The sequence below is a fragment of the Ochotona princeps genome, chromosome 1, assembly GCF_030435755.1.
Source record: "Ochotona princeps isolate mOchPri1 chromosome 1, mOchPri1.hap1, whole genome shotgun sequence".
Classification (NCBI taxonomy): Eukaryota; Metazoa; Chordata; class Mammalia; order Lagomorpha; family Ochotonidae; genus Ochotona; species Ochotona princeps.
In genome coordinates, this window is record NC_080832.1 from 78,772,558 (window position 1) to 78,787,191 (window position 14,634).

The following is a 14,634-nucleotide window of genomic DNA, read 5'->3' on the forward strand; positions in this document are numbered from 1 at the left end:
GCATATGACAGATTGAAATACATGAATTCTTAAGAGTTGTAATCTGATAAAATTAATTTTTGTTATATTTATTTCCCTCTTTTTCTTGGTAGCGGATACTCTGTTTTCAAGGAAGCTGAATGGGAAATACAGATTAGAACAACTTGTTCCAACTGCAGTATATCAGCACATGAAAATGCACAAACGAATTCTTGGACACTTGTCTTCTGTATACTGTGTAACTTTTGATCGAACTGGCAGGCGTATATTTACGGTAAGTAATATTGCAAAGTATTTAGTCACATGGAATTAAGCATTGCTCTTGGGTGAACTAAAAATGAAAATTTATGTTTTAAATAGGAAACTTGAAAATTTAGGTAATTTAGCATAATAAAATATTACTAAAATTAGAACTATATCCAATTTAGGAAAACTGAAAAATGCTTTGTTGAAACACAGTCATAGCTAAATAGCAAAACTTCACAAAGTTTGGAAAAAGGGAGGTACGAGACAAATTTATTTTGGTGTGAAAAGTGTTGAAATTGAGGCTTTAACAAAGATCTTCAGAAAGTTCATTGAAATAGGTATTACAGAAAAACTGTGTATAGATTTCAACAATTTTTGTTTCAAAAAAACTTACTTTATCTGTGAACTTTGTGAAGTGCCTGCTTATTTTTGTCCTGCATCATGACTAGTATAGTTCTCAAGATTTAATTTTGGAATTTCATGTTTCACAAAATTTCAAGCAACAATTTTAATTGTGAATCAAGACCATTTCTTAAGGGAGTTAAGCTAGTTGTAGGAGATTGTTAAATGAACCTTTCAGTATTATTCATAACAAAAAAACCCACTTGCTAGTCTTTGGGATATTTTCCTTAAAATAGTAATAGCAAGAATATAGCTGAGAGCATCCAACTCTGCTTTTTACCTGTTACTGCTAACACATCATCAATGTATGTGATGCTATGTTTAAAGAGAATCTTTGAGTTTGGTTACTTTTTTACTTCCTTTAACATGCTAAAGAAAATTACCCATTAAGGGTAATATGTATTACATTATTTTGGTTATACTCATTATTAACACTATCTTGTGGGCTGAAATAACACAGTCTTTACAGAGTACTTAATTTCATGAGAAATAAGAAAATGTGAAAGAAGTTAAAATGGAAATTCTCTGTCATTCAATAAAGCAGTTGCAACTTGTTTACAATCAAAATAATTCTAAAAGATTCCTATTTTTTCAAAATTTATTTGTGAACTGAACACCTGCTTATGCTCTGTCCGTAAGCTCAGTCATGTGTAAAATGGATAAAGAGCAGGATGACATACATTTCTTTTCATTTGGCTCAGCAATTTAGATATTATTTCCTACAACAGTAATTTCCCTTTCTCTTTTTCTCCATTTTTATCTATACAAACAGAATAAAGGTGAAAATTCCTAAGCTTTCTGACAGGTTGTTATTTTCAGAATGTGGGACAGCTACTGTTACTAAAGTGCTTAATGTATTCTCAAATATAATTGAAAAATTAACAATTTCAGCTTAATATAATATTATCAAATGCAGTTCTCAAAATCTAAAGCAAATTTGACAGTTTTGGTGTTTGAAAGCTTTCCAAAGTAGCAGTTAACTGAAATGAGAAGGAAGCATTATTGTATTTGCACTTCATTTTGATGGCCGTAAAGATGAACCAATACACTGAAAGTATAGCAGGTATATAATTTCTTACTTTTAATGTTAGTCCAGTACTTTGTGGAAATTTTTTTGAGTGCTGGGCCTGGTGCAGTAGTCTAGTGGCTAAAATCCTCGCCTTGCATGTGCCAGGATCCTATATGGGTGCTGGTTCGTATCCCGGCTGCTCCACTTCCATCCAACTCCCTGCTTGTGGCCTGGGAAAACAGAAGAGGATGTCCCAAAGCCATGCATACTCATGGGAGACCAGGAATAAGCTCCTGGCTCCTGGCTTCAGATCCGCTTAGCTCTGGCTGTTGAGGCCACTTGGGGAGTGTACCAGTGCGTGGAATATCTTTCTCTCTGTATTACCTTCTCTCTGTAAATTTGCCTTTCCAATAAAACTAAACCTATTTTTTAAAATATGTTGGAGTACCCTGGGAGAACATATGTGAATGATCCAGATGGAGTCCAAGCTTTGATCTGGGCATCCCTGGGTAAGACTTAATTTCTGTAAGGGGAATTTAAAAATTTTGGCAAAAAAATTAGAAGTTTTGGTACAAAAAATTCTAAAGCTATATATTTTATTCCTAACAAATATTTTCCAAGGCTGGTATAGTACAGGATATTAAGCTGCAGCTTATGACACCGGTATCCTGTATGGTCACCTGGATTTGGGTGTGAGCTGCTCCACTTTCAGTTCAGCTCTCTGCTAGAACCAGAGCTGCGGCTTGAACCTGGGTACTGTGATATGTGATGTGGGTATTTTAATCAGGAAGGCCAAATGTCCTTCCCTTACATAACATTTTTAGCATTCGTTTCTACAGGTTTTAATGACAGTAAGAGGTGAGATTTGACTCATTAAAGAGATTTTATTCACATCATTGACTGTGTCAGGTGACAGTGGTCCTTCAAGGAATGCTAGATATTCTAAGATACATTAAGTTAAAAATCCGTGTATTTTCAGGTCAAAAGAGTAATCATTGATGTGTATGATCTCTTAAAGGGGGCATTTATAGATCCGCTTATGTGTATCTGTGTGTTAGAGAGAGACAAACGGAGATCTTCATCCTCTGGCTAACAGATTGGGCCAAGTGAGGCTGAATCAGGCTTTTCATCCTGTCTTCCATATGGGGCAGGGGCACAAATACCTGTGCCGTCTTCCACTTTTTTTTTCCTAGGCCATCAACAGGGAACTATATCGAAAGTGGAGCAGCAAAGACATAGACTGGCACCCCATGTGAGATGCTGACATGGCAGGCACTGTTTTTACCTACTTGGATGCATGTTTTAATATATATAGTTATCACTGTATCTGCCGGGAGTCAAACCTACTTACTCTGATATGGGACATAGGCATTGAAACCATGAGGCCAAATACATACTCCTAATGATGATAGCAAGGCAATCTAAGCAAAATTAACCCTTTTTTTTAAATTTATGTAGTTTTCTGCTGAAGAAAATGGAAATATTGCTTGTCATTACCTGTTTCATCCTGTAAGGAATTTTCAGTATTGAACATTTCACATAGTTGTCACCTGTAATCTTCTAGCTCTTACTTTTGCAGTACCAACTGTAATTGTCTTCTTTATATAGTCCAAATAACTTAAGTGGAATCGGCATTGTGTTTAAATAATGATTCAGTTAGACCCTTTAAAACTTCTAGAAACAAATAATTTACTAAATTTGGAGCTCACACTTTGGGTTCTGATGTGTCTTCTGTATCACATTTAAGTAATTTTAATCCTGTGTATTGTATTTATTTCCACCTATTTGAGAGGAAAAAAGAGAAAGTGTTCCCTTCTACTGGTTTACTTCTTCAAATGCCTGTGATGGGTGGGATGGACTATACTGAATTCTGGACCCCAGAAATTAATCAAGGTCTCTCCCAAGTGTGTGCTAAGAACTAATTACTTGAGCCATCACTACTGCTATCCACGCCCTGTGATAGCTAGTCAGGCACCTAGTATTAAAACCAGACACTGCAGGATAAAGATATCTTAGTCACGAGGTCTACTAACTGTTCTGTTGAAGAGAAATATATTTTGTAAAAATTTGTTTTTATTGGAAAGTCATATTTACAGAGAGAGATACAGAGAAAAAGATCTTCTATCTGCTGATTGACTCTCCAAGTGGCTGTAATGGCCAGAGCTGAGCAGATCCGAAGCCAGGAGCCAGGAGTTTCTTCCTGGTCTCCCACTTGGGTGCAGGGTCCCAAGGCTTTGGGCCTTCCTCCACTGCTTTCCCAGGCCACAAGCAGGGAGCTAGAAGGGCAGTAAGGCAGCTGGGATATGAACCGGCACCCATACTGGATCCTGGTGCATGCAAGGTGAGGGCTTAAGCTACCATGCCAGGTCTGAAGTGAAATATTTTTTAAAAATATTTGCTTATTTGAAAGGAAGAATGATAGAGAATAGGAGAGAGAGAGTGGGAAAGACAGGGAACAGTCCTCCATCTGCTGGTACTTCCCAAATGACCACAATAGCTGGACCAGGGCAGGGTTAAAGCCAGGAGGCAGAGCTCCAGGTCTTCTGTTTGGGTAGTAGAGATTCAAGTACTGAGCCATCATCTGCTGTTTCTCTGGTGCATTAGCAGGAAGCTTTTTCAGAGGTAAAGTAACTGGACTGCAATTGGCACTCTGGATGCTTGCACCCCATTTCAAGGTGGCAGCTCAACATGCTGTGCCAAGGTGGAGAGAATTTTAGTGCCCAAGTGCCTGACAAAATAGGAAAAATGGGCCTGTGGAAACCTCTCATCTTGGTAGCAGAGCTGGACATGTTAACCAGACATCGTCTAGTGTTTAGCTTTGAGGAATGCTAGTATTTTTTTAATCTGAGTTTTATTTCTCAGAGTTTTAATTTTGAAGTTGCATTTTCCACAGGGATTTTAAAAATTAAAGCTTCTTTTGGATGGATACATTGTTGTGGTAAGAGTCAATTGCATTGCTAGAAGGAGTGGACATTAATAGAAATATTTAATAATCCAGAATAAATATCTAGGAAAAAAGGCTCTGTAAATGTAGTGTCTCATTTTGCTTTCAGAGTTAAGGTAAATGCTACATAGACTTTCTGTTTTAGTTTTTTCCGCAACATTTGCAAGTTTTAATGTCAGTACAGATTTGATCGTATAATAGTGAGCACTCTTTTCATGGTAATTGTGACAGTCCTATACTATTGTTTGCTTAGGGTTAAATACTAGCTTAGTGCTGTAATTGGAATGAAAAATGAATTCCAAAAAAGCGTTTTCAACTTTGTGCCCAGTTAATGTATTTCCTAAAATCCATTCATAGTTTTCAAATAAGTGGTCTTCCTTGGGAATCTCATCAATTATCATTGTTTCAACATCAGCCGTCGCCTAGACCGCTCACAGCTTCAGATGTATTCTATATACTGCCACTAGAAAGGGCTAAGATACTATTGTGACTATGTCTTGCCTGCTTACATTTTTTTATAGCTACCTAAACAGGTTAAATCCAAGTTACTTAATAGGCATTTAAAACCATGTATTAATCTTCCTCAAATAAACCCTTTCTAGATTAATTTGTTCACTAGTATTTCTGGTTTTTCCCATTTGGCCAATCTCCCGTCCTAGCAACTTCATATAGACATTATTAAAAATAAATGACGACTTTTTTCACCCTGGGCATTGGAGCTTTGCAGGGAAAACTTGATCAAAGTGTTTCTGTAATCATGCTCTAATAAATTTAGCAGGTCTTTCATTGTTAGTTTGCAGAGCCTTTTTCTCCTTTTGTGCTGTTCTAATTGTTCTGTATTTCCAACTTAATTCACATTTTTGCGTCATTTTTGCCTTCTCCTCTTTTAAAAAATAATCCACAGATATCTTTTTTTTTTTTTGGCTAAGGTTAAAATAATCTCATTTCTTTCTGCTTTTAAATGCCTCCATTTCTACCCTACTTTTTTCTCCTTTGTACATCTAGGAGAGATACAGCTGTTTCTTATTGGTCTACAGGGTCATTTAAACAACATTTCCTTTCTTTTAATAACTACCCCTTTGTTTTAGCATTCAGCTTTCTTTGGAAAACTATATTGTCCTACAGTTAGGTATGTTCATGCCTTTAGTTGCTTTTGCAAAGCTGAATTAGGCTTGTAAAAATTAAGTTTGTCTAATCAGATTCTGCTAAAAATTTTTAGTCTTTTTTTAAGATTTATTTATTTTTATTGGAAAGTCAGATAAACAGAGAGGAAGAGATACAGAAAGATCTTCCATCTGCTGATTTCACTGCCCCAGTGGCTGCTATGCTAGAGCTGAGCTTTTCCGAAGCTAGGAGCCAGGGACTTCTTCCAGGTCTCCCATATGGGTCCAGGATCCCAAGACTTCGAGCCGTGCTCGGCTGCTTTCCCAGGCTTTAGGCAGGAAGCTGGAAGGATAGTAGAGCAACCAGGATATGGAGCAGTGTCCATATGGGATCCCCGCATATGCAAGGCGAGGACGTTGGCCACTAGACTACTGCTCTAGGCCTGTGCTCTTCTCTTTTAAACTTTCCGTAAATATACATAACCAAGTGGTCAGAAAGAGTGGCATGTGAGAAAGAAGTTCTGATTTAAATTCTTGAGGTAGTTCTAGAAGCCAGAATGAGGGTAGAGAGAGCAAACTATTTTATAGTCCATGAGAGGATAGTAGGGAGAGGGTTTCTTGAAAGTACAATCCAAATTTTTCTCCTGTAATTTAATGGAAAAAAAGAAAATTTGATTGGTAAAATGCATATTTAGAGGGAAGCATCTGCATTATCTTTTTTATTTTTTTAAGATTTATTTTGTTTTTATTAGAAAGATATGCAGAGAGGAGGAGAGACAGAGAGGAAGATCTTCTGTCCACTGATTCACTCTCCAAGCAGCTGGAATGGCCAGAGCTGCACCAATCTGAAGCCAGGAGCCCAGAGCCTCTTCCGGGTGTCCCACAGGGTCCCAAGGCTTTGGGCCATCCTCCATTGCTTTCCGTGGCCACAAGCAGGGAGCTGGATGGGAAGCAGGGCTGCCGGGATTAGAACCAATTTCCATATGGGATCCTGGTATGTGCAAGGCTAGGACTCTAGCTGCTAAGCTACCATTCTGGGCCCTGTCTTTTGTTTTTAGCACCTAATTTGAATAGAATAAAATATAAAGTAGTACTTTAATTGGTAAGATTATGTGATGCAATTGGTATTCAACACATTTCACTCTGTAAGGAATATGTAACTTACCTCCTTGTGTGCAGTTTGCTGAATATTAACTGTCAAAATGTGATGTTAACTTTGTGAAATGTATGAAACATTAATGCAGCATGAACTTGTGTATAACTTCTCCCCCTTAGAAAGTAGCAATATTACGTGAGACATGACAGGAGTTGTCTGTGACATGTTAGGACTTAGGACTTGCTTAGGATACACAAACATAGATATATATGAGTATATATACACACACATATAGATACTTATATATGTGTGTGTATCATATATATGTATGGATATATATGTATATATATAGATAACTGTGTCTATCTATATATACACATATATATATGAGTATTTATAGCCAATATAAGGAATCCTGTTCCCACTACCATTAGTCATCTGTTCAGATGAGATATGAGAGAGAGAGGTTAAAAACCCAACCCATCAGCAACAAGTGCTAGAGAAGCTGAGGCCATAAAATGGGTATTAAAAAGGGGTAAGTTGGGGCCCGGCGGCGTGGCCTAGCGGCTAAAGTCCTCGCCTTGAAAGCCCCGGGATCCCATATGGGCGCCGGTTCTAATCCCGGCAGCTCCACTTCCCATCCAGCTCCCTGCTTGTGGCCTGGGAAAGCAGTTGAGGACGGCCCAATGCATTGGGACCCTGCACCCGCGTGGGAGACCCGGAAGAGGTTCCTGGTTCCCGGCATCGGATCGGCGCGCATCGGCCCGTTGCGGCTCACTTGGGGAGTGAATCATCGGATGGAAGATCTTCCTCTCTGTCTCTCCTCCTCTGTGTATATCTGGCTGTAATAAAATGAATAAATCTTTAAAAAAAAAAAAAAAAAGGGGGGTAAGTTGGACATTATCTCAGTTAGCTCATGGTCTCACATCACCCATGACTCAAAGATGACTACCTCTCCTCTCTCATGCTCCATCCAGGGAACATGAATGAGTGAGTGCGGTGTCCTCAGGACATGCAGTCCATCCTGAGACTAAGGCTCATGAGGCCTTCAGGTAGAGAAATAAGACTTAGAGTTGAATGTGTGTGAATAAGAAATTTTAGTTGAAGTTATGAGTAGAATTTAAGTTTGTTGTTTGAGTAGAAAATAAAGCACTGAAATGTGTAGAACCACTTGTGAAAGAGTAAAATAAGAATATAGTGGAAGTTGTTAGTTTTAGTTGGTAAAAAGTCACTATTTACATTTAATTATATTTATATAATTATACATAATTGTAATTTATGTTTAGTTTTTACTTGAAAGAGTTACAGAGGGAGAATGAGAAATGGATCTTCAGTCCACTGATTCATTCCCCAAACGACAGCAGTAGTGAGAGCTGAGCAGGTCTAGAGCCAGGAGCTGGTTCCAGGTTTCTCGTGTGAGTGCAGAGCCCCAAAGGCTTTGGGTCGTCCTCTGCTGCTTTCCCAGGCCACAGGCAGGGAGCTGGATTGAGCAGTCAGGACTATGGCCAGTGCCCATATGAGACACCTGCACTATAACTGAAGTATTCATTCCCTAAGCCACCGTGGTGGCTACTCCCAGATACTTTCTGTTCATGATTAGTAGAGTCCTCAAATATGGGATGTTGGATACTGGGGGTGGATTATTTTGCTTTAAGTTTGGAAGATAAGCAGGTAAGTGGATAAATTGACCAAATTTTAGCATTTGGTGAATTTGAATTGAACACATGCTTTAAAACCATTTTTGTTGTTGTTGTTCAACCTAGAACTGTTTTATGTTCCGTTGCCAGACGCTATGTAACTTGTTTTGAAAATCATACCCTGTTATGATTCTTCTTAACTTTGTACAGATAATCAATTATCAGTACAAACCCTTCTTATTATCGGGTTATTGCTACCATCTCTTCTTATCTTGTGTTATAATAATTTGTGTTCCACCATTCTCTCCTGCATATACTATTTTTAAAAACTTTTTACTGCTTTATTTTGTAGCCTAGTTCTTATGTAAGCCAAGGATCTTTGGAAAATGTACATCTAACCGTGATACCCACCTGCTTGATAAGTTTCACTCATTCTCAGTGCAGACTGTATTCTTTAGTATGCTGTAAAATAGCCTTCAGATATCCTTTCCCCTCTGCTTTCTCATCCTCATGTCTTCACATCACACTCTGAATTAACTTAGAGAATATTTACAGCTCCTTGAACCTCTCATTTTTCACATTTTCTTGTCTTTGATAAAGGGTTTTTGCTCAAGTTGCTGTATCGATTTGTTCTGTTTTAAAATCATGAGAATGTTGTCAACTTAAATTTAGACTCCTGTCATCACCAATAGTGATAATACTTAGTCCATGTGTAGATTTCACCATGGACTGTAGTGCCATGACCCTCCACCCTCATTTACCCATCCAGTCTCTGCAGCAATCCTACCAGGCAGATAATAAATGAGAAAAAAAAGGCACAGAACATGTACAGAAATCCAAAGACATGCAGGTGGAAAAAGAATCCTTAGAGGTCTTGGACCCAAGGGTCTGCTCTTTGTTACCAACTATTCGTGTTTGACTCATTGTTCATGTGACTGTGAATCTAGGTTCTTCATCTTTCAGAAGAAGACACCGCTCTATTATTTGATGATTAACAGTATAGCCTTTGGAATCTGTTAACTGTATTTATATTCTTCTGTCTTGCTTTCAAGGATAGAAATATATTTTTTTATCTCATGTAATATCTCTGGTGGTTGGCAACTACTTAATCATGAGGCAAATACATAAATGAATGAGTCATTGAATTTAAAAATGCAGGTAGCGAGTTAATCTTATTTCATAAATGAAGAACCTAGGTTAAACTTATATAATGGGAATATCAGTATTTATGTGGTTAATTAAGCGAATTTTGTTACTGATATTTTAGTGATGACAGCCAATCTAATTTGCTTCAAAACTCAGTCAGAAGAACTGGTTTTACAATTATCTTTGAAGTGTTTTATACAGTTTTGTCAGAATCTGGTTTAATAAATTACTGTAGTGTTTAATGTGTAATGCTAATAGTAGGTTTTCGTTTATGCATTGTGTTTGTTGTCAGTATGAAGCAGAAAACTTAGATATATAATGCGTGTTGGTTTTCTTTCCCCTTAAATGTTTTACCCTGTTGTAAAGAAAGCTTAACATAATGATCCAAAGCCAGGATCCTGGAGTCTCCTCTGGGTCTCCCATGCAGGTGCAGGGTCCCAAGACCTTGGGCCGTCCTTAACTGCTTTCCCAGGGCACAGGCAGAGAACTGGATGGGAAGCGGGACTGCCGGGATTGGAATCGACGCCCATATGGGATCCCAGCATGTGAAAGGCGAAGGCTTTAGCCACTAGGCTACAATGCTGGGCCCGATGACGACATGCTTTTAGCTAAAGATCAGTAATAGGACTTTCACCTTCCTAGGAATAGAACCCTCAACATGGTAGTTTTATTGAACAATAACATTGAAGTATTGATTATGATTTTATATTACATGGGCTTTTCAACTATAATTTTGTTCTGTTACTTTAGAAGTTGAAATTCTTTCAAAAGGTGCCAGGTAAAAATGTTATCACCAACATTCAGTGTCTCTTGTCTGCTTGTGAACACACACTGAATTATTATTATTAGTATTATTATTATTATTGAAAGATTTACTTTAGTAAAGATTATTATGAAAAGGCAAACCCCTGTGCAAATATTTAAGACTTTTCAGTGTTAGAAATACAGTTTTTGGGAAGAGAACTTGTCAGGTAAAGGTTTATTTACATGCATTAGGAATTTGAGTTAAAATTTATAATGTTAATTTTTATTAATATCCATTCTTACTTTAGGGTTCTGATGACTGTCTTGTGAAAATTTGGGCAACAGACGATGGGAGACTGTTAGCTACATTAAGAGGACATGCGGCTGAAATATCAGACATGGCTGTAAACTATGAAAATACCATGATAGCAGCTGGAAGTTGTGATAAAATGATTCGAGTCTGGTGTCTTCGAACCTGTGCACCTTTGGCTGTTCTTCAGGGCCACAGTGCGTCAATTACATCACTGCAGGTAATTGTTCTAACCCCTGTAGAACCCAGTTTGTTTGTGACTTAAAGTAAACTTTGAACTGCTTTTCCACTCCAGTATATAAAGTCAACCAAAATGAAAAAATGAGTGTTTATGTTAAATATATGGACTTCAAGTACCATACTAACTGACCTTCATCAGTTCTGGGGGTGGTGTTTTCTATTGTTAGAAGTTACTATTAATATGGTAAAAAGTGGGTTTTGTTTGGACCGTGTCATTCTCATAAATATTTTTCCTGTGCTTACTTTTCAGTTCTCACCATTGTGCAGTGGCTCAAAGAGATATCTATCTTCTACTGGGGCAGATGGCACTATTTGTTTTTGGCTCTGGGATGCTGGAACCCTTAAAATAAAGTCAGTTGCTGTTTCATTTCATAGAATAATTGTGTTTAATATAGTGGTTGAAATTGCAAAACTAATTGACAGTAGAAATAAATTGCATTTTTTTTCCCCTTGAGTAAACACTAGAAATTCTTTCTGACTCTTCGCTGTCAGCTTTCAGTTTTCGGCCTTTTCTCCTGCACCTTTGTTTTGCTTTCAGGCTTCAAGGAAAGTAGCTCCTGTTTATTATGTTTTTGTATTTGCTTTCTTAACTTTATCCTAACCCTAGGTATTTCCTTCATAATACACTTATACAATATATATTTTTCATACAAATGAAAGTATATGAGTACAAATAAAAATAATTTAGATGCAAATATAAATAATAAATAAATAAATACGATTTTTTTCTGATTTTCCTAATTGTTTTTATTGCAAGCACTTAGTGTCTGCATTAGCTGGAAAAAATTAGGTAAACCTTGGGAACCCAAGTCTATTGACAAATGGAGTGTTACTTAGCTTTTATGTGGATGTTGCCGACTACTGCTAGTAAAGATCATTTTTCCTGGATGGGTAATCTGAGTTGCTGGATTACTCAGAAGCTAGCTCCAGTAGGAGAAAGTTGTCTTAGAATATTTTGGTGAAGTGTTACAAGAATGGAAATCTGAAATAGGAAATAATGGTGTTGCTGAATTTTTGTTAAATACTTCGTCTGTCAAGCTAGTGGCAAGCATGTTACATTTGTTACGCCATTATTCTGTGTAAATATCTTGTAAGTAAGGTGTAGCTACTATACTGTCTTCTATGTTGATGAGCCAAGGGAGGGAACAGAAGGGTATGCAGAATTGAGGGATAGGCAGTTTGAACAGCAGGTAGGAATAGACTCAGATTTGAATACTTAAAAATAGACTGTCAGGACCATCTCTTAAGCAATCTTCCAAACTAAATAGGAATTAATTTATGAACTATCTTTTCTTTGTTGGATCTAGTTGAAATTACTAATACTAATGTTTGTTGAGTGTGTTAGCATAGAAAGGATTTTACATGGATTAAATTCATTTTAATTCTGCCTGCAACTCTAAGAGTTTAGTCCAGTGCTTCTTTTTGAAATTATCCCTCAAGTACACATTTGTAAGTAAATTGCTATTGCCTGCTTATTTGTATAATATATATATTTTATATATATAAAATAAAATGTTTAACAATAATAGTCTATAGTCTCATTAGCATATTCTGGCAATCAGTTTTAGCTTACTGGTTGTTTGATATTTCCATGAGCAGTGTTATGCAAATTAGCAACAATGTAGAGCTATAATCTGAAAGGTGTGAATCAAAGTGGCATTTTTTTATAGGTTCATAATTTCAGATTTATACACTTAAATAGTATATTAATTTAATTTTACTTTGGTAAGATTTTGAAGATATTATAAACAGTTATTTCTTTAAATCATCTATTTTGCTCAGTTGTATTAGAGTTTGTGAATGTTAAAAAAATTGTCAATTTATAATTATTTTAAAACTTGCCAGTTTTAAAACGTCAGCGAACGCTTTTTGTTGCATTCCTTATTAGTGAAAAGCTACCCTTACTGCTTAGAGTAAATACATAATTGATAGATCAGAAATATACATTTTTTGTCACTAATCAGAAAACTAAAGTAACTCTACATATCATGTTGTGATGTGAGAGTTATGTAGTGCTGTTAGAGGTAAGGTTATAAATATTTTTGGATTTTTTTTTTTCCCCTGGTAGTCTAAAACAAACTAGGTCAAAGCGTAAAATACAGTAAGTAGGGCTTCAAATATAATCAGACTACTGGAACATTTCCACATTGTTCTGTGTATGGATATTGATGCTTTTAAGACTAAAATTGATAGTTTTCTTTCTTTCATCTGACTGATTGTAATATTAAACATTTTAATATAATACTTTTAATATAGAACAAGATCTAACAGTTATTCAATTACTGTAAATATGATCAAATATAACCTGTTAAGATGGATCACTATTATGAATGAATGCTACAGATAAGCTAAGAGTAAGATAGTCTTAGATTTAATTTGGCTGGAGAATCCATAATACTTTCACTTTTGGAGTCTTGAGGGACAAATTTTGTCACATTATAATATAAACAAGAGAGAAAATAAATAGTGTTTGATACTGGAGAAATATAGTTATTAGTGATATGTCAGTAGCAGAGGTAGCACCTGTTTTGCTAGTGTTCATGTTTACACATTGTGTGTTTCCTTATATGTATTTGAAAGTTGCTGCTCTAACTGTATGAAACACGGAGTGCTTTGTTTATGATTAGAGATGAGTTTAACTGATAACTACAAATTTCATGTGATAGTGACTTTGGCGTTATGCCATATGCAAATTGTGTAATCAGGAACTCCTATGAAACCTATCTATAATTCTGCAAGATCTGATAATGACACATTTCTAAGTTGCTTTAGCAATGGAGCCATCTGTCACTTTGTATTTAATTTTGATACAGTTTATTTTTTGTGTTACTGATCCCTTTAGTGTGTTTTTAATTTTATTTATTATTTTTTATAGTCCAAGGCCTGCAAAATTTACAGAGCGCCCTCGACCTGGAGTTCAGATGATCTGTTCTTCTTTCAGTGCTGGTAACTTCCTATTCGCCACTGCCCCCATAATTTTCCACAAAGTTTCTGGTAGAATACAAAGTTTTTTTGGAAATAATTCATTGTTTTATTTATTTTTTTTTTAAAGATTTATTTATTTTATTACAAAGGCAGATATACAGAGAGGAGGAGAGACAGAGAGGAAAATCTTCCGTCTGATGATTCACTCCCCAAGTGAGCCGCAACGGGCCGGTACGTGCCGATCCGATGCCGGGAACCAGGAACCTCTTCCGGGTCTCCACACGGGTGCAGGGTCCCAATGCATTGGGCCATCCTCGACTGCTTTCCCAGGCCACAAGCAGGGAGCTGGTTGGGAAGTGGAGCTGCCGGGATTAGAACCGGCGCCCATATGGGATCCCGGGTTGTTCAAGGCGAGGACTTTAGCCGCTAGGCTATGCCGCCGGGCCCTCATTGTTTTATTATAAAGCAAATTTTTTATATATGCCAGAGTTAATAAGGTAATAAGTAATTCAGTTTACAAATCTTCCAGGGTTTTTTTTTTTTTTTTTAATTTAACTTATCTAATCACATGTTTAATTTTCTTTTTAAGATTTATTTTATTTGAAAGGCAGAGTTGTAGAGTGAGGGAGGGAGAGAGGAGAGAGCTAGCTTCTATTCCCTGGTTCATTCTGCAAATGGCTGTTAACAGTCAGGGCTGGACAAGACTAAAGCCTACAGCCTGGCACCTAAGGACTTGGGCCATTTGTGTTGTTTTCTCAGGCTCATTATCAGGGAGCTGGATGGTAAATGGAATAACTGGGACTAGAACCACTGCCTATATTTGGGATGCTTAACACTCTGTTTCATAATACCA

At 36.8% G+C, this 14,634-nt stretch overlaps 1 protein-coding gene across 3 annotated transcripts in view; it reads left to right on the forward strand.

Moving 5' to 3' along the window:
* The window catches only part of PHIP (pleckstrin homology domain interacting protein), a 129,061-nt gene that overhangs the window by 32,543 nt on the left and 81,884 nt on the right, over positions 1-14,634 (forward strand). For all 3 annotated transcript variants that reach the window (XM_058661242.1, XM_058661249.1, XM_058661244.1), the window contains 4 exons: positions 93-253; positions 10,615-10,836; positions 11,107-11,207; positions 13,732-13,802. In XM_058661242.1, the coding sequence (XP_058517225.1) occupies positions 93-253; positions 10,615-10,836; positions 11,107-11,207; positions 13,732-13,802 (555 nt within the window). The remainder of the gene's footprint in view (positions 1-92; positions 254-10,614; positions 10,837-11,106; positions 11,208-13,731; positions 13,803-14,634) is intronic.